General features: G+C 46.2%; 2 protein-coding genes across 5 annotated transcripts; one reads left to right on the top strand and one right to left on the bottom strand.

The window, feature by feature from the left end:
• The first annotated feature begins 2,800 nt into the window (after positions 1-2,800).
• LOC123402090 (probable serine/threonine-protein kinase PIX13) lies at positions 2,801-6,685 on the top strand. The gene is made up of 6 exons (XM_045095961.1): positions 2,801-3,196; positions 3,881-4,260; positions 4,876-5,011; positions 5,122-5,258; positions 5,340-5,463; positions 5,990-6,685. The coding sequence occupies exons 1-6, from the start codon at positions 3,130-3,132 to the stop codon at positions 6,454-6,456; spliced, it is 1,311 nt and encodes a 436-aa protein (XP_044951896.1). The 5' UTR covers positions 2,801-3,129; the 3' UTR covers positions 6,457-6,685.
• Positions 6,686-7,390: 705 nt separating this feature from the next.
• Positions 7,391-12,644, bottom strand: LOC123402088 (putative pentatricopeptide repeat-containing protein At3g25970). 4 transcript variants are annotated; one of them, XM_045095960.1, is made up of 4 exons: positions 10,169-12,644; positions 9,908-10,044; positions 7,995-8,105; positions 7,391-7,601 (listed from the first exon to the last, which is right to left on the bottom strand). In XM_045095960.1, coding segments are annotated over exons 1-2 (2,097 nt in total). In that variant the 5' UTR covers positions 12,264-12,644; the 3' UTR covers positions 7,391-7,601; positions 7,995-8,105; positions 9,908-10,042. The 4 variants fall into 4 exon arrangements, with proteins under 4 accessions (XP_044951895.1, XP_044951893.1, XP_044951892.1 ...); XM_045095958.1 differs by having other exon boundaries at positions 7,912-8,105; positions 9,908-12,644; XM_045095957.1 differs by having other exon boundaries at positions 9,908-12,644.
• Positions 12,645-20,284: the final 7,640 nt, after the last annotated feature.

Raw genomic sequence — 20,284 nt, 5'->3', positions numbered from 1 at the left:
GCCGCCCTCGAGGTGGCCCTGCAGCAAGCGCTGGAGGCTAGTCGCCTCGACGAGGACGCACACTCGGATGGGCTGGAGCAAGCCCTCGCCCTGTCAGCGGCGGGGGACTCCGTCGATACCCCGCTGTTCGTGCCGCCACCGCCACCTTCGCCGCCCATTTAGCCCAAGCCGGCGACGCGGAAGCGCTCCCCGCCTCCACCCACTTGGTCGGAGGAGGCCTACACGTGGACGGGCCAGTACCGCGAGTGGGTGAGCACCCCCCCCCCGGTCCACTTCGCCGCGACGCCGGAGCAGAAGGCCGCCCACCTCGAGCGCTGGAAGGCGCACTGGCTCCGCCAGGAGCAGGCCGACGGCGAGGAGCAGATGCGCTACGAGGCCATGCTCCAGAGCGATGCGGAGGCGATCTGGCTCGAGGAGTAGGAGGAGGAGGAGCGCGCGGCTAGCCGCAATGCCGTCGCCCCAGCAGACGCTGGAGGAGGCTGTCCTGGCAGCATACCAGGCGACGTTCGGGTGGGCTGGCCCTGCTCCTGCCTTCATCGACCTCACCGGCGTCGACGCCAAGGGCAAGGGCAAGGCCGACGACGTCTAGGGCAGCGTGCAGGGCGGCAGAAGACGGGCGTAGACTTTTTTTAATGCTTTAATTAATGTTTTAATATGTTAAGTGGACTTTGGCCGGCGTTTGACCGGCCACTAATGTTTAAATTATGTTTATTTCGTTCGGGCATTTTTTTTGCATGTCGGCACATTTTGATCAGCCTCCCCATTGGACGGTCAAGCCGACCCATTTTAGAATACGGACGCGCACGTCCGCCTGACCGATCCAAACGGACAAAAAAGCGAACAAAGCGCGCGTTCGTTTGGGTCGCCCCGTTGAAGTTGCTCTAAGAGCATATCTAGTAGAGCCCTCAAACCCTCAAACCCTTAAAAATAACCGTTTTTTTTACAGTTTTCAACGAAAAAACGGCGTAGACTAGAACCCTTAAACGCGTAAAAAAAAATTTAGAGGTCCAACCCTCAAACCCCTTCCTAGCCTGTAGAAGTGAGGGTTGGGAGAAAAAACTCCCCCCAACCCGCACTCCTTTTCCCACATCGCGCGGGAGGAAGTTGGTTCCCCCGCGCGGGAGGAATCCGCAGCGGCCGCCGCTAGCCCGCCGCCCTCCGCGCTCCGGCCACCGCCCCGCCGCCCCTCCGCGCCCCGGCCGCCGCATCCCGCGCTCCGGCCGCCGCCCCTCTGCGCCCCGACCGCCGCCCCCCCCCCCCCCCCCCCCCCCGCGCTCCGGCCGCCGCCCCGCCGCCCCTCCGCATCCCGTGCGTCGCTGCCGGCGTCTTCTGCACTGTCCGACCACTACTAGCGGTGAGATTTCTTTGCAGCCTGGGATTTTAAACTGTGCACTTGCAAATGATTCAGTTGTGAGTTGTATACTTGTTAGATTGTTTATTTGAATATGTGAAGTTGGCAGATGATCCAATCGTAACTTGCAAAATTGTTAGATGGTTTAGTTTAATCTGTGTACTTGGTAGATGATTCAGTTCTAGTTTTTACAAAATTTCTTTTGTATGAGTCAGATTTATATAGAATACTTCAATGAGAAATCTATATATGAGTTTTCTTTTAACTTCCTTGCTCTTGCTTGCTCCATTCTATTGTTTACTGACAAAGGAATCAACCAACATTCCCTTTTGTTCTGCAGATGGAATTCCAAATGTCAAGTGGTTTGGTGTAGAGAGGGTGTAGATAGGGTGATTTGTTGAGATAAGTGATATCGTACTCATTTCAATTCAGGGTTGTAGTTTCCCTTTTTTATTATTGGCTGATGAGAAAATATAATGGCACCCCACACTATTATTCTGAATCATGCATATGAAAGGAACCTATTAAATACTAATACACAGATTTCTTATTGGCTATGTAGTTTTAACTTTTAAGAAATGCACAACTACTTTTTAAACCAGTAAGGTAAATTTCTATGTCAACAGACGTAGATGTTTTGGCCTCTGTTTTACAATTGTTTGGGTTGTTAGACTGACTTATTTTTTTGCATAGTATGTGCATGCTTTATAGGAAAACTAGTTCACCGAAGAGAGGAAGAGGATATTCCGTGGTGCGTCCTCTACTCTTCGAGGTGACACTTTGATGAGTGGTGGTGACGATGGCGGTGTGGAAGACTCCACCACTGGCGACAATGGAGGTGTTTGATGGACGTGGAAGTGGTCTAGGAAATGGCGTCAAGTGCAACTTTTTGGTGATGGTGCTGATGAAAGGGGGAAGATGATGATTGTGTGACGTAAAAACTATTAAACCATGCATCAATGATCTTTATTTCCGTGTTTGTTGGAAGGTTTATTGTGTTTTTCTAGTGAAAATTGTGATATGTCAAATGACATTTTTAAGGATTGGGGCTGGGGCAAAGACTAGAACCTTCAAACCCAACCCTTATAATCTTTGCCCCTGTTTTTCAACCCTTGAAAGTATAAAAAATGACCAATTCTCAATCCTTAAAACTGATTTTAAATTTAAGGATTTGAGAGTTCTATTAGAGATGCTCTAAGCGCATCGAGCATGGTCCCAGGCATGACAATCCCAGCCAACGTATTACTCATCCAAAAATAGGAATTGCAGAGGGTTTTTTAACGCGCCATCCAGCCTGTTTTTAGAGCAGCCTTCATCGTTTTTGTCCGTTTTTTTGTCCGCGGCCGCGGGCGGCTGAGCTGGAACAAGGCTGGTCTTTCTTGGCAAAATACTAGAGAGAAAATGGAAAGCGGCACGCGGAGTTTCTTCAAGTGAAAGGGAGTGCGGTCCTCTAGGGGCAGCCGAGGCCGGCCGGCCACGCCCACACGGAGATGGAGGAACAAACAAAGCCGGCGACTTTCTCCCTCCCTTCACTCCCCTCCGCAGCGTCGTCTTCTTCCCCCCTCCCCTCCCATCCCTCCCCACCGCACTCCAGTCTCCGCTTACTTATCGAGCCAGCCCCCCCTTGACTTCCCCTCCCCCATTCCCCATTCCACACTCGTCTTCCTCCTCCTCCTCCACCCCCTCCGCTTCCCCACCCCCACCACCCGTCTCCTCCTCCAAAGCAAGCAACCCTCCCGCGCCGTTCCCACTGATCGGCGCCGGCGGGCGGGAGGGAGATGGGGAACATCTGCGGCGGCGCGGGGAAGGCCGACGTGGCGGCGGACTACCGGCCGTCCAGCCCAGGTAAGGAAGACCCCCCGTGCTCCCCCCAAAAACCTGATTCCGGATCCCCCTCCCCCTTCCTTCCGCTCTCCTTCTTCTCCACGCCATCTCGCCGGTCCCTGGATCCCGCGAGCACCTCCCGCCGGCGGGGGATCTCTCGGTCCCTGCCCGGACGGCTGTTCCTTCCCGTCGTCTGCCGGGCAGACACGCCGCGGCTGTTGTCTCGGCCAAGACTCTTGTTTTCCTTCACTTTGTTCCTGATTCTTACTTCTCACAAGATTGCGCTGCCTCCTTCATCACGCCCGTCAATCAGTCCCGTCAGCTGCCCCTCGAATTCTTCAGGGGCCACTGAACCAGGACCGCTCTTCAATCTCTCCTTATACTCAGATTTCCCCCCTCTTCTCCTTACAACTAGTCGGCACAGATCAGACTGAATTACAGCCACCGTTCTCCGAGGCTTGATGCTTCCTTATACTTCTCCAAAATCTTCAATTCACAAGTGTTTTGTCAGGAAAAAAGAGAGAGAGAGAGGGTAGTTTTCCCTCGTTTCATGAGTCATACAGGCTAGCTGTAGCTGAAGCAACCTATGATAGTGATGCAACCCAAACTGTTTCCCAGGAAGGGGAACCTCTCCACGCTCTTCTTCGCAAAGTAGTCCAATATAATGAAATTCAGTATGCTGATATGTGTTGATTGGGGTGACAGGAACGTCCAACTACAAGACGAGCGGCAGCGTCACCACCAGCAACAGCACCACGGGGAAGCTCTCCTCGGGGGGCAGCAGCACCTTCATGGCCTCCGCGGGCAGCGGCGGCACCAGCGGTGGCTTCGATGAGGCCGCGGCGGGGTTTCTCGAGGGCCAGATACTGGAGGCGCCCAACCTCCGCACCTTCACCTTCCTTGAGCTCAAGACGGCCACCAAGAACTTCAGGCCCGACAGCGTGTTAGGGGAGGGAGGGTTTGGGAGGGTGTACAAGGGGTGGGTGGACGAGAAGACGATGAACCCCACCAAGAGCGGCACCGGCATGGTCGTCGCGGTCAAGAAGCTCAACTCGGAGAGCATGCAGGGGTACGAGGAATGGCAGGTAAATTCATCTTGCATTTTTGGGGAATTCCATACCGTAGAGTATGAGCATTGGAATTTACGGGGTTTTACTTAGTTTTGTTTGCTCTTGATGGGAACTTCAATTCAGCTTCGGCACATGTGGATAAACTGTTATGAGCTTACTTTTCATTTTAAGTATGAGCTGAGAATAGAAGCCCACTGTCTGCCCACACACCACTAGTGGTCAGGTTTAAACAAAATCGCAGCAATTTTCAAGATTCGCCTGGTCGTTAAATGCTGTGCGCTATGTTTAGTTTAACTTCTGATGACCTTGCTGTCAGGTCTATTATATCGTAATGGAGCTGCTTAATCTGCGCAGTGCCATTTGACTAATGCTAACCAGGACCATCTTGTTTGAAAGTAATGTGATAAGCTGTTCACAACTGCTGACCAGGAACACCCAATAATCCACATGTTTATCACAATGTGGTTGCTTCTATTTTTGTTTGGTCAGCTCGGGTACATATAAAATGCTACTATTAGGCCAGCAGACGTGACTCGGCGCTCCTAGTTTAGCCTAACAGAATCATTGTTTCCAAAGGTTGCTGCAACTACTGTATGTATCTAATGAACATTTCTGGTTATCAACTTGCAGTCAGAGATAAACTTTTTGGGAAGGCTCTCGCACCCGAACCTCGTCAAGCTGTTGGGCTACTGCTGGGAGGACAAGGAACTGTTGCTCGTCTACGAGTTCATGGCCAAGGGGAGCTTGGAAAACCATCTTTTCAGAAGTGAGTCATTACTGATCTTTCTTCTCTGCAATAATCGGAAGCGGTTGCAATTCTTGAGCAACTAGTTAACTTGAAAAATACTGATATTGAAACCTATTGCATTTCTGTAGAAGGATGTGCTCCACTGTCCTGGGAGCTGAGGCTGAAGATAGCCATTGGCGCAGCTCGGGGACTTGCATTCTTGCATGCATCAGAGAAGCAAGTTATCTACAGGGACTTCAAGGCTTCCAATATTCTTCTGGATGCAGTAAGTGTTGTGCTATACAATACACCGTTTTATCTGTTCTCTATTTATCAAGATCAAATGCTGACTGCATTCTTCTGGCAGAGTTATAATGCGAAGCTCTCTGACTTTGGGCTTGCTAAGCTTGGACCAACGGGTAGCAACTCTCATATCACGACCAGGGTGATGGGCACCTACGGATATGCGGCCCCGGAATACGTGGCCACCGGTATGCATCCTTATGCCTGTTAACCACAGATATATATGATCAGATAATAGTACTGTCTGCAATTGATGTGCCAGTCAATTGTACAAACTGAAACATAAACATATGGCAGATAGGTTTAGTATCCCCATATGGCCAATGAATTCCTACTTTGGATCTTTCCAAATTTAGAGTTTTACATCAGATAGATTTGTCAATGATTCATGAGCCATGACAATTGATCCTGTCAAGCGGACAGTTTTATAAATTAAATTAATCCCTCTGCTAACAATACCTTTTATATCAAGTGGGCATTCCTCTGCTGCCACCATCCACGAAAAGACCATAAACTCGCTCATACCATGCATTTACTATTTCCAGTTAGATTTCTTCCCATATGAGATTTTGAATTCATATACCTGAGTAAATACCTTCTGGAGTTGTCGGTAGCTCCATTCATCCAGCCATCCATAATTTACAAGTTGCTATCTATGGTTGCTTTCTTAGCTGTTGATTTCTTTTCTCACCACATGCTCTGAACCATGTCCAGGCCATTTGTATGTCAAGAGCGACGTTTACGGTTTCGGAGTTGTGATGCTGGAGATGCTGTCCGGCAAGCGAGCGCTGGACCCCAACCGTCCCAACGGACAACAGAGCCTCGCTGACTGGGCGAAGCCCTACTTGGCTGACCGGAGAAAGCTCGCCCGCCTTATGGATCCTCAGTTCGAGGGCCAGTACAACTCTAAACAATCCTACCAGGCGGCCCAGCTGACGCTGAACTGCCTTGCCGGTGAGCCCAGGAGCAGGCCCTCGATGAAGGAGGTCCTCGAGACGCTCGAGCAGATCGAGGCACTGAAGAGCCGGACAAGGGAGGCGAGAGGAGGAAGCGGGACGTCGTCGAGGGACCGAGCTCATGGTCGCTCTGCTGCAGTGCACCAGCGGTCGTCGCCACGTGGAGGCAGCGATGGGCGCCGTGGTTCGAGGCCCACCAACGGCCACGCAACGAAGGCACGGTGATCCCCGACCGGCTGTCGGATGATCTGCCGCTGATGATGACATTCTTCCTCTTCCTGTACATACATGGCCTAATTAAATTAATTTTTGTCTGATGTTGGTGTTGAGCTTGTGTCGGACCACGGTGAGTGTAAAATACAGCAAGAAAGAAAATCAAAGATATCATGTAATTGTATATTGTGAACACCTGGAAATAGCAGAGGAAATAATTCTTCGGTGTGTCTTTTTTGGAGCTGAGCTTTGCAAGGTTAATTGTATGGTTGTCAGCACATTCTGGGGATGACTCGGCATTTTCATTTGTTTGTGAATTTGTGATGGGTATAATACAAATTCAGTCTGCAGAATTGGCCAAATGAATCCAGTGAAGAATCTGTTCGTCGGCGACATGATATGATGATATTGTCTGAAATGTCAACTGAATTGGCATGGCGTTGCTGCTAGTCTTCAGTTGACTGGCCATTTTTTGGTGACTTGACTTGTTCCAAGTTGCAGTAGCTGAAGCTGCATATGAATTATCAGTGTGAATGATGTGATTGTGCCAACCAGTTCGAACCCTATTAAAAGTGGGCCGGCAATGTTGATTTTACAAGTCAAAGCAGAGCAACAAGTCTAGATTCTGCTGTCTCCAACCAACCAACCAACCAACCAACCAAAAGAAAGGAAAATGTTTTTCTACTGCGGGAGTTTCATGGGAAGAATTGACTTCAGATATCAGTCTTGCTCTGTTAGGTTTAGGGTATTTTTCTTTAACTTTGCTCTTATCAATTGATTTATAGTAGTTAATAATGTTAAATGGCCCTCACCGGTCTGAAGTTTGAGCTGGTTTATACTTGTTTATTTTACACAAAAGAATTACACTTGTGATTCACATGTTTTTTCTTTTGGAGATTCATCCTTGTATTGAAATGAAGATTACTGCCCCCAAACACCTGTCATAGACACAGAGGACTCCCTGCCATTATGTATTTATGTTTGCAAATTCTTCAGTCACAGATACTCAGCATGCAGCGTACACAAACTCAGCTAAAATACAGACTAGATAAACTTTTCTTTGCCAAAACTATCAAAATATTGAACCTCAATTCATGGTGTGACATCAAAATTGCACTCAAAAGCCCCAACCAGCAGGATGGAGGCTTCCCTTCCACCTGATCAAATCAATATTTTAGTCATATCAGATAAACGACCATGTGCCAAGGTTTAGTATATCAAGTTTTGTTTTCATTACCATGTAGTACAGTACAGCTGCTAACTTTTGTGGTCACAATACACTACAGAGAGGGAAGATACAGTCCTAATTAACATGCAACTTTTTGCTTGGCACATTACCGTTCTTTCAAACTGATGTAATTAATATATATATACACCCAATCAAGCTAATCGGCTAAAGATTCTCACTTACATTAATACGGAAAATCAAAACAACAAACCAATAAGAGATAGTTGTAGCAGTAATACCTAGAATAAAGATTCTTTTGGTAGATTTGAAGCTTTCAGTAGATAATAACAAGATAGGAAGCACATCATGGTAGCAGTAATACCTAGAATAAAGTTTCTTTTTTACATAATGATCTTCCGGCTAGCACTGTCGCTGTCCCTCTGCTATTCTTGTCTGCACTTCTTGTTACTTGTTTAATGGTCACTTTAAGCAGCTGTCAGAATTTTACAGAAATCAGGAATGTGAAAAAATAAGGAAGCAACAGAAACCAACCAGCTAAGTGTGTACTGAGAAATAAGATCTGTGTATAAAGCCGCAAGTTCCTCATCACTGCTAAACCCTATTATGGCTGGTTGTCCATATCCTCACGATTCCATCAGATTATCAGAGCATACACTGGTTTCTGTGTTGGCAGGTTTTGCTTTTGCAGGAAAGCATCAATTGCATCCTACTCCTTCCGTCCCAAAATAAGTGACTCAACTTTGTACTAAGGATAGTACAAAATTGAGTCACTTATTTTGGGACGGAGGAAGTATTTACTTTGTAGCGGATAGTCAGATATCAGTGCAAGAGAAAGACACATGATATCTTCTCTCCAGTCCAAGCAGTTAGAGCATCTCCAACAGCCGCGCTATACTAGCGCCGCGCCGCAAAAAAGGCAATTATAGCGCGCGCGCAACGCGGCGGACAGCTCCAGCGGGCGCACAAAACCCGCGCACGCGCTAAAATGAGTTGGGCGCGCTGGCCATAGCCTCATCCCGCGCTGTGTATTTCGGGCGTCCACTTCCGCGCGCGGCAGACTCGAGCCCTTTTCTTCCTCCTTTGCACCCGTGCGCGCCGGCGCGCTGGCGCCCCTGCCACCATGGACGCGCACATCGGCACCCCGCTGACCCCGCTGTACAGCCGCGACCCCCCCCCCCCCCCCCCCGCCGCCGCCGCCGCCGCAGCCGCCGCCGAAAACCCTAGCGCGGCGAGCGTTGGCGCTGGCGCCGCCGCCGCCGCCGGAGCTCCGCCGACCGTCAGCCTCGCGCGCAGCCTCTTCTTGCCGCCGCGGATGACCACGCCGACGGGTGGCGTCGCGCCGGCGCCGTCCCGTGCCGCCGCACCGTCAAAGCTCCCCAATGCGTCGGAGCCGAAGAAAGGAAAAACATCCGCAAAGAAGAAGGCGACGGACGGCTCCGGCAGCTCGAAGGCGAAGAAGAAGCTTGCAGGGCGGCGGACGGGCGCGGCGTCTACCGAAGCGCCGGCGAGCTCACTCGTTGAGCCGGCGGCCGACGCGCACCACGTGTTTTTTGTCCAAATGCCATATATTTGGGCGCTGCTGGAGCGGCGCGCTGCTGGAGCGGAGCGCGCGCGCTGCATTTTAAAGCTGCTGCTGGAGCCAGCGCTGCGCGACGCGCCAAACCAGGCGACCAGCGCGCGGCAAACATGTTTTTTAGGCGCGGCGCGAAGCGCGGCTGTTGGAGATGCTCTTACATTTGAGCATTAAGCACATTCCAGCTCAAAGTTTGACATAATTAATAAACTGGAACATTTACTGATTAACATCCCACTTCCCGAGAAAAGCCAATGAAGCTGCTCATGGTCATGAACTAGTCAATGGAGAAGCAGGAATCCAAATGTTAGAATACAATCAGCAGACCAATCTTACTTCTTGTCATGGTTTGTATCATGGTGATCTTTCCAGTTTGCAACTAGTCAATATGTTTAAGAACAAAGATCCATAGGATCATTTGCTTATAAAGGAAGTCCCCGCTTTAGGGGAAGTACAATCACAGACTAGAACTATTTTTTTTGTTTGGAATAGACTGGAGCATAGGCAGGGAGACATTGACTTCACTACAATTTGACATTTATTTAGAAAAATCCATTTAGAATGAATAGTACCACCAATGGAAAGGTCGGGGTTTCAAGAGTTGTTCAATAGAGAAGATATAAGTATAAACAAATCCTATCCAATGAAAAAGTATAACTGCATTTTAATATGAATTTTCCAAAGCATACAAAACAAATCACCTTTCAATATATTGACACAGCGGTCTTCACTGTCATTAGCAATCAGAGCAGAATGTGCATCCACAGAACATACAAGAGAATTGTGCCCAATCATCTCCAACAGGGGCTGGCTGGTTAATGCCCATAATTTGATAGTTCTGTGGCCAACCAAAATATCATGTGTGTGGAAAAACTGACGGTGGTTCTAAACTCAAAGAGCAGAAGTGATGCAAATAAATGTAAAATGATAATGATAAAAATATTAAGAGGCAAATTGCTCACAGCAGTCGATGGCTCCACTTGTTTCTTGATGCAGCAGCTGCATGGGGAAATTATGAAGCAACAAACTCAACATCTCATATATTTCATCCATCCTTGGGTGCGACCCATCCTCTGCATTGAAAGAGTGCACCTCATTCTTCACCTCGATCCAGCTCCAACCAGGGACTTTGCTTAATCCTTTATTCTTCATTTCCTTCTGCACGATTGCTCTATCACTCCACATCCCAAGACCAGAATACATGTTGGAGAGGAGAACATAGGTGGAGTGCTGTCTAGGTTCTGCCTCCAATAGATGGCTGGCCACATCACTCGCTAGTTCCATATTCCCATGGACTCTGCAAGCCCCTAATAGGGTCATCCACACCATGGCATCTGGTTCAAATGGCATGGAGTCAATAAGCTCTTTTGCTTTGTCGAGCTGCCCAGCCCTCCCATACAGATCAATGCCACATGCATAATGCTCCATCCGAAGAGGAATTCCGTACCGACTTTCCATCGTATTGAGGATTTCTGAACCTTCGTCCACAAGACCAGCATGACTGCAGGCAGTAATCAGGCCAACAAATGTAATATGATCCAAAGGAACCTTAAGCTCCAGCATCTGATTGAAGAGGCTGCGCACGGCTTGAGCCTTTCCATGCTGCGCATATCCAAACATCATAGAGTTCCAGGGCACAGAGCTGCTCTTATCTGCCTCCTCAAAAGACTTCATTGCATCATCCAGAATGCCGCTCTTAGAATACATGAAGATCAGTGAGCTGGAAACAAAATTGTTGGAAGCAAAACCAGAACGGATGACCAAACCGTGTATTTGTCTACCTAGCCGAAGTAAAGCAAGGTCTGAGCATGAACGCAGGGCAGCAGAGAAAGCATACTCATCAGTTGTAATATTTTCTGACTGCATACATCTGAAGAATCTCAAGGCATCAGCACTCAAACCGTGCTGTGAATACCCAGTTAACATAGAATTCCAGGAGACGGTGTCCTTGAGCAGCAAGGAATCAAAGCACTTGTACGCATCTTCCATCATGCAGTTCTCACTAAATCGAGTGTACATGGCAATTAGAGCGTTGCAGACATGTGTGACTCCTTCGAAGCCATTCTTGCTCACCAAACCATGAATTACTGTACCTCCGTGGTCGCGATGCTCTGCGCACGCACTTATGATACTTGTGAAACTATACATGTCAGGCTGAACTCCACTCGCTCGCATCATGCTAGCAAAGAATCTCATCGCCTCATGCTCCATCCCATGGGTAGCGTAAGCTCCAAGCATTGCGTTCCATGAGATCAAATCACTTCTGTCCCCAATTTCATCAAAGATCCTTCTAGAATTTGCCAGGGCCCCACATTGCGAGTAGGCAGTAATTGCTGCATTCAACACTATCAAGCCCAACGCCGATCCATATTTGACAATCTTCCCATGCAGCTGGTGCATCAGGAAACAAGTGGAGTCATTGACCACTGTGAGCAACGCGGCGAACGTTGCCTCGTCAGGAAGAAACCCCTCCCTCTCCATCTCAACAAACAGCTGAACCGCTGGAGCAACCTTCCCAGATTCCACATAACCAGCAACGAGCGCATTCCAAGAAACAGTGTTCCGCTCCGGCATCCCATCGAACAGCCGACAAGCATCCCTCGTGCGGCCACATTTAGCGTACATGTGGAGCAATGCGGTCGCAGAGAAGACGTTATCGGCGAGGCCGGCTTTCACGGCGAGCGAGTGCAGCTGGGTGCCCAAAGCAGAGCAGCCCATGGCGGCAGCCGAGCGGAGAGCAGAGCCGAGGGCGAAGGTGTTTGCGGCGAGCCCACGCTCGTGCATGGCCCGTAGGAGGCGGCACGCGGCAGGGTGCGCGCCGATGGAGACGTGCGCGGCGAGGAGGGAGTTCCAGGACGCGGCATCCAGGCGGGGGATTTCGTCGAACAGGCGGCGGGCGGCGGCAAGGCCGGGCGAGGAGACGGAGTAGGCGGTGAGGAGCTGGTTCCAGGGCGTGGGGGAGGTGACACCGGACTTGAGCAGCGTGGCGTGGGATTTTGCGACGGCGGCGATGGTGAGGTGGTGGCGGCTGCTGCTGCGGAGGTGGGGCGCGGGCATTTCTGCTCTGCTCTTGCTTTTTGTTTTGATGGATGGGGAATTTCACCTTTGACCCCAGCTTACCTCGCTCTTTGATTGTTTGCCGCGGCCAGCTCGCCACCTCCGTGGCCACCGCCGCCCAGGTCGCCGCCGTGTGCAGTCCGCGGGGCCCAACTCGCCGGCTCCGTGGACGCCGCAGGCCTCACCGCCCGCGGCTTGCCGCCTCGCCGCACCCGGCTCGCAGGCTCCGTGGGCGCAGCTGCTCAATGCGCAGCTCGCCTGCAGCCAGAACATCCCCTCTCCAGGCTAGGCGTGCCCAGGCTCTCCTCGGCCGCCGTGTCTCGTCGCCGGGGACGACGTTGGAGACGGAAACCGAACGGAAAACTTGACGGGCCACGCATTTTTTTTCCCTGTCCACTCTACGCATAATCTGGCCCGCCTTCCGTTTAGAGGACCGAACCTATAGGCCTGTGCCTGGGCCTGGGCCTGGGCTACTTTTTTACTCAGCCCACTTCCATCCATCGACTTTGGGTCAACTGTTTTCTCTTCTTCCGAAATTGACTACTTTTTTTAAAAGATTACTTTCACCTTTTCAGGTTGTGACAAGTGACGCATTGCATGCGTATCATCTGTCATAATTTGAGAGTTTTTTTTTCGTAAATTCATATTTTCACAAAGGCAAAATCGCAAATCTTGCAGAAGCAAAACCGATCCTCTCATGAAAAAAATAGAAAACATGTTTTTTTTGAAAGGCACGCCGTGCCTCTCGTGAAGGCAAAACCATGCCGCTCGTGAAGTCAAAACCATGCCTCTCGGAAAAAACAGAAAAAGTGTTTTTTCGCGATTTTGTTTTTTGAAAAAAATCATCAACAAGCTAAGAAAGACCGGTGAGAAACCAAAACAAAAAAATATAAAAAAACAATCTAAAAAGCCAAAAATGCGTGTGAAAAAATAAAAAAAAAATTCAAATAAAGCGCTCAGAATATGACACGTGGCGGCGGCTGAGAACGCGTCAAGTGACGATGCGCGGGAGCGCTCGTTGGAAGGCTCCTGAAGGAGCGCTCGCTAACTAGTGACTCCCCTCTTCTCCTCTCGTTTGGCACTTTGTTAGTGTTTCATTTGTTTTTGAACTGTTGATCGGTATTATATGTAACTTTAGTCTGGATGATTTGCCCCAAATGAATTCACTGTACATGATTTGTTCCTCGACGACTTAACATGATTATATTTCGTCCGGTTGATTAACCTTTTTCGGTGACTTTATTACTTGTTCCAAGATCAAACCATCATTGGTACAAGTTGCGAAGCCATTCTATCAAAGGTTGGACGGCAATTTTGATTTCTGCAACCCAAAGCAGGCAAGAGGTATCCATTCTCCTCCTGTTTCCAACCAAGCAACCAACCAACCAGTTAGTGCCAGATGACGGTATTACTGAACATACAGGTCTCACTACAAGTCCCACTAGTGGAAAACGGGCCTTTGGCCGGGACCCTTTAGTCCCGGCCTGCTTTTGGGCCGGGACTAAAGGCCCGGCCACGTTGTCCCAATTCTCAATGCCTCCCTGGAGGCTTTAGTCCCGGCCCGTAAGGAGCCTTTAGTCCCGGTTCGTGTCCCAAACCGGGACTAAAGGGCTACGCGGTGGGCAGTGGTGGTGGCAACCGTTCGTATCCCCCTTTAGTCCCGGTTGGTGGCTCAACCTGGGACTAAAGGCCTAACACGTGGCCTGCCGTAGTGGTGGCAACCGTTGGTATACCTCTTTAGTCCCGGTTGGTGGCACGACCCGGGACTAAAGGCCCAAACGGTTTGCATCCCGCGTCGTTTCGGGCGAAAAGCACGAACCGAAGCAGAGTCGTCATTTCTCTGTTTCTTCTTCTCTCTCGCTCTCGCTCTGTTCTTCTCCTCTCTTCTTCCCTTCTCTTCTTCCACCATGCCAACTCGCTTTGGAGAGGTGCTCGCACATGGCAAGACCAAGCTCGATGTCGTGTACACGAACGAGAGCAGGGAGATGCCGTATTTTCTTGAACAGTTGAACGAACGATGGCTTGACGCCGCAATGGATCATGAGAAGTTCTTGGGGCTTGATCTGGAGTACACGGTCGATCAACGCGGTGTTGCCGTCATCCAACTATGCTTCACACACCATGTCTTGATCTTCCAATGGGCGAGGTAAGTTTTGAGGCTTTCTTTGATCCAAGGTAATGACATTGTAAGTTTATTTGTTTCAATCATAGTTGGTTCCCTTCAACTAGTTGTAGTGAAACAATTTTGATTAGTTGAAGGGGAACACAATCTGATTGGAATAGTGTTCCATAATCTGAAAAATCGTATTAGAATCAACTAGTGTTTAATATGTTCTATTGGAATCATAGTTGGTTTGCTTCAAATAGTTGTAGTGAAACAATTTTGATTAGTTGAAGGGAACACAATCTGATTGGAATAGTGTTCCACAATCTGAAAAATCTGATTGGTTCAATATGTTCCATTGAAATCATAGTTGTAGTGATACAATTTTATGCGGTGTTCTTTGACCCAAGGTTATGAAAATTGCATATAGCTAGTGATCTCTCTAGGTTTCATTTGTTAGCAATATGATATGTCATAGTCATGAAAATTGCATATAGCTAGTGATCTCTCTAGGTTCCATTGGATAGCTATAGTGATCTCTCTAGGTTCCATTGCATATGTTCTATTTGAATCCTAAAGATAATTTTCTCTTTAGTTGTAGTGAAACATGTTTCCTTATTGCAGCAGTATGTAACATTTGTTACATTTTAATTTGTTTCTGTTGCAGTAGTGACAAGCATTGTCCAGAACTCATGGACTTCCTTCGCAGCGGCATCACTTTTGCTACCGTTGACATAACGAACGACAAGCTGAAGATGAGGTACAGCTTCGGTATTGAGATACCAACTGGTTGCCTCATTGATCTCCAAACGGTATTCAGGCTTCGACATGTCAGGACTTCGATGGCTCATATGGCAGTTGCCTTGATCGACGAGGAATATGGTGATATGAAGACCAATTTCCCAAAGTCTCAGCACAAACTTTGGGAGAAGGCCCCACTTGATCGTATCAACATTGAGTATGCAGCAAAAGATGCATACGTTTCATACGAGTTGTACCGCAAGATTCGAGTCGTCAACTATGGCCAGCGTCACCTCGAATAAGGTGGACATTGTGATTCAAGTCGTCAACTATGGCCAGCGTCACCTCGAATATATATATATCTATGATAGCTATTATTATGTACTGTTTGGACTAGTATCATGTACTGCTTGGACCAATTTATATATGTCTAGTTTCTGTTTGTGCCATTATAGTTTCCAAATTTGAATGGTTTAGCCCTTTCTAACTTCATTTGCTACTTTTGAATGGTTTAGCCCTTTCTAACTTCATGGTATCATGCATTTCGACCACATATATATACAAAAAGTCTTCAGTTCAAATAAGTTCAAAAAATGAAATCCCTTTTGTAACAGATCTGTTTTTGATTAAAACAGTCATTTAAAAATGAAAGACCATTAGTCCCACGTGGCGTGCAGCGGAACCACGTGGCGTGCCGCGGAACCACTTTTGTTGTGGGGGTCTCTTTTCCTTCTTCTCCTTGTCCTAGATATTTGTTATGCATTAGGGAAAGAAGGAATAACGACCATCATCGACGGTCAAAAAATCAGGTGAGGGAGTGTCCACCATACATGAGAGAAGAAGAATGCCGACTGCTGTTGTGGGGGTTGCTTCTCCTTCTTCTCTTTGTGCTAGATATTTGTTATGCACTAGGGGAAGAAGGAGTAGCGACCATCATCGACGGTCGAAAAATCAGGTGAGGGAGTGTCCACCATACATGAGAGAAGAAGAATGTCGACTATTGCTGTGGGGGGTCGTTTCTCCTTCTTCTCCTTGTGCTAGATATTGGTTATGCACTAGGGGAAGTAGGAGTAGCGACCATCATCGACGGTTGAAAAATCAGGTGAGCTAGTATCCACCATATATGAGAGAAGAAGAATGTCCACCATATACCATAGGTGAGCTAGTGTCCACCATATATGAAATTGTTGAAATTTTGTGATGTGCCTTTGAATGGTGCATTTTGAACACACAAAAAGTATGGAGTTCAAATAAGTTCAAAAAAATGAAATCCCTTTGTACAATCTGACTTCATGGTATCATGGTATCATGCATTTCGACCACATATATATACAAAAAGTCTTCAGTTCAAATAAGTTCAAAAAATAAAATCCCTTTTGTAACAGATCCATTTTTTATTAAAACAGCCATTTAAAAATGAAAGACCATTAGTCCCACGTGGCGTGCAGTGGAACCACGTGGCGTGCCGCGGAACCACTTTTGTTGTGGGGGTCGCTTTTCCTTCTTCTCCTTGTGCTAGATATTTGTTATGCATTAGGGAAAGAAGGAATAGCGACCATCATCGACGGTCAAAAAATCAGGTGAGGGAGTGTCCACCATACATGAGAGAAGAAGAATGCCGACTGTTGTTGTGGGGGTTGCTTCTCCTTCTTCTCTTTGTGCTAGATATTTGTTATGCACTAGGGGAAGAAGGAGTAGCGACCATCATCGATGGTCGAAAAATCAGGTGAGGGAGTGTCCACCATACATGAGAGAAGAAGAATGTCGACTGTTGCTGTGGGGGGTCGTTTCTCCTTCTTCTCCTTGTGCTATATATTGGTTATGCACTAGGGGAAGTAGGAGTAGCGACCATCATCGACGGTTGAAAAATTAGGTGAGCTAGTGTCCACCATATATGAGAGAAGAAGAATGTCCACCATATACCATAGGTGAGCTAGTGTCCACCATATACGAAATTGTTGAAATTTTGTGATGAGCCTTTGAATGGTGCATTTTGAACACACAAAAAGCATGGAGTTCAAATAAGTTCAAAAAAATGAAATCCCTTTGTAAGAGATGAGTTCTCGTTAGAACGCTGATACTTCGAGAGAGATTGTCCGTTTTGTACACGAAGTGCATCCAGTTTTTTCGTAGCCCTCTCAACTTTTTAAGACATGCTATGTGGGTGAAATGATGATAGCATGCCAACTTTCAACATTTTCAGAGTTCATTTGTAGTGCTTTTCAATTTCAGGATCAACTAGCTCAAAAAAAAAGTAAATGCACGAAGAATACCAAATGAAGTCAGAAATTGTTAAAATTTTGTGATGTGCCTTTCAATGGTGCATTTTGAACACACCAAAAGTATGGAGTTCAAATAAGTTCAAAAAAATGAAATCCCTTTGTAAGAGATGATTTCTCGTTCGAAACGCTGATACTTCGAGAGAGATTGTCCGTTTTGTACACGAAGTGCATCCATTTTTTGTGGTAGCCCTCTCAACTTTTTAACACATGCTATGTGGGTGAAATGATGATAGCATGCCAAATTTCAACATTTTCAGAGTTCATTTGTAGTGCTTTTCAATTTCAGAGTCAACTACCTCAAAAAAAAAAGTTAATGCACGAAGAATACTAAATGAAGTCAGAAATTGTTGTAATTTTGTGATGTGACTTTGAATGGTGCATTTTGAACACACAAAAAGTATGGAGTTCAAATAAGTTTAAAAAAATGAAATCCCTTTGTAAGAGATGAGTTCTCGTTCGAAACGCTGATACTTCGAGAGAGATTGTCCGTTTTGTACACGAAGTGCATCCAGTTTTTGTCGTAGCCCTCTCAACTTTTTAACACATGCTATGTGGGTGAAATGATGATAGCATGCCAAATTTCAACATTTTCAGAGTTCATTTGTAGTGCTTTTCAATTTCAGGGTCAACTACCTCAAAAAAAAAGTTAATGCACGAAGAATACCAAGTGAAGTCAGAAATTATTGAAATTTTGTGATGTGCCTTTGAATGGTGCATTTTGAACACACAAAATGTATGGAGTTCAAATAAGTTCAAAAAAATGAAATCCCTTTTGTAAGAGATGAGTTCTCGTTCGAAACGCTGATACTTTGAGAGAGATTGTCCGTTTTGTATACGAAGTGCATCCAGTTTTTGTCGTAGCCCTCTCAACTTTTTAACACATGCTATGTGGGTGAAATGATGATAGCATGCCAAATTTCAACATTTTTCAGAGTTCATTTGTAGTGCTTTTCAATTTCAGGGTCAACTACCTCAAAAAAAATAAGTTAATAGTTTGGATAGTCAAAATAATTACTTTTGAAAATAGAAAATAGTTTTGCATTATTTATTCAATTTCAAACACTTTTCATTATCATAGTTTTGTCAAATTCTCAAATATGCAAAAAGAATTTTAATAAACATAGTTTTTAATTGAAAATAACAAAATAGATAATAGTTTGGATAGTCAAAATTATTAATTATGAAAATAGAAAATAGTTTTGCATTATTTATTCAATTTCAAACACTTTTCATTAGCATAGTTTTGTCAAATTCTCAAATATGCAAAAAGAATTTTTAATACACGTAGTATTTAATTGAAAATAACAAAATAGATAATAGTTTGGATAGTCAAAATAATTACTTTTGAAAATAGAAAATATTTTTTGCATTATTTATTCAATTTCAAACACTTTTCATTATCATAGTTTTGTCAAATTCTCAAATATGCAAAAAGAATTTTTAATAAACATAGTTTTTAATTGAAAATAGCAAAATAGATAATGTTTTGGATAGTCAAAATTATTAATTATGAAAATAGAAAATAGTTTTGCATTATTTATTCAATTTGAAACACTTTTCATTATCATAGTTTTGTCAAATTCTCAAATATGCAAAAAGAATTTTTAATAAACATAGTTTTTAATTGAAAATAACAAAGTAGATAATAGTTTGGATAGTCAAAATTATTAATTATGAAAATAGAAAATAGTTTTGCATTGTTTATTCAATTTCAAACACTTTTCATTATCATAGTTTTGTCAAATTCTCAAATATGCAAAAAGAATTTTTAATAAACATAGTTTTTAATTGAAAATAACAAAATAGATAATAGTTTGGATAGTCAAGATTATTAATTATGAAAATAGAAAATAGTTTTGCATTATTTATTCAATTTCAAACCCTTCTCATTATCATAGTTTTGTCAAATTCTCAAATATGCAAAAAGAATTTTTAATAAACATAGTTTTTAATTGAAAATAACAAAATAGATAATAGTTTGGATAGTCAAAATTATTAATTATGAAAATAGAAAAAAATTGAAACTATATGAGAATTTATAGAGAAAATTCAATCTAAATTCAAAGTGAACTCACTTTGAATTCAGGTTGAATTTTCTCCATAATTTCGAATATAGTTTCAATTTTCAGTGAGCCCGTAAGCCTGCTTTAGAGAGGAGCTCGATGGAGAAGCTGCGACGGGCTTATAAACAAGTGCTAGTCCTCCTCGCTGGGCGAGGTGGGACTAAATTTATCGTGCAACCGAGGAGGGGCTGTAGTCCCGGGTGGAGCCACGCCCCGGGACTAAAGACCCCCTTTAGTCCCGGTTGGAGCGCCGCGCCGGGACTAAAGGCCCGTGCTTCCCGCCTTCTGGTCTGCCGAAAAAGGGCCTTTAGTCTCGGGTCGTGGCTCCACCCGGGACTAAAGGCGACCCGGGACTAAAGGGGGTCTGTAGTCCCGGATCGAGCCCCGAACCGGGACTAAAGATCCACCTATATAAGCGGGAGTTAGAAAATTTCCAACCCAAATCGCATTTCCTTCTCTCCTTCTTCCTCGTTCTCCTGCCCGGCGCGGCACATCGACGAACTCGACGACGTCGTCAGGCTGCCCGCCATCCTGCTCGCCGCCGCCTGCCGTCCTCCTCGCCGTCGCCGTCGTCCTCCTTGCCGCCGCCGTCCTCCTCGTCGCGTGCCGCCGTCCTCCTCGCCGCGCGCCGCACCGTCCTCCTCGCCGCGCGCCGTCGACACCTCCGGCGGGTAAGCCCCCCGCCCCCTCCTCCCCAACACTCCGGCCAGTAGAAGAAAAGAAGAAAAAGAAGAATAAAAGAAGAAAAAGTAGAAGAAAAGAAGAAAAATGAGAAGAAAGGAAGAAAAAGGAGAAGAAAGGAAGAAAAAGGGAAGAAAAGAAGAAAAATAT

Source organism: Hordeum vulgare, chromosome 6H (assembly GCF_904849725.1).
Source record: "Hordeum vulgare subsp. vulgare chromosome 6H, MorexV3_pseudomolecules_assembly, whole genome shotgun sequence".
NCBI classification, from domain to species: domain Eukaryota; kingdom Viridiplantae; phylum Streptophyta; class Magnoliopsida; order Poales; family Poaceae; genus Hordeum; species Hordeum vulgare.
This window is presented reverse-complemented; position numbering and strand designations above follow the sequence as displayed.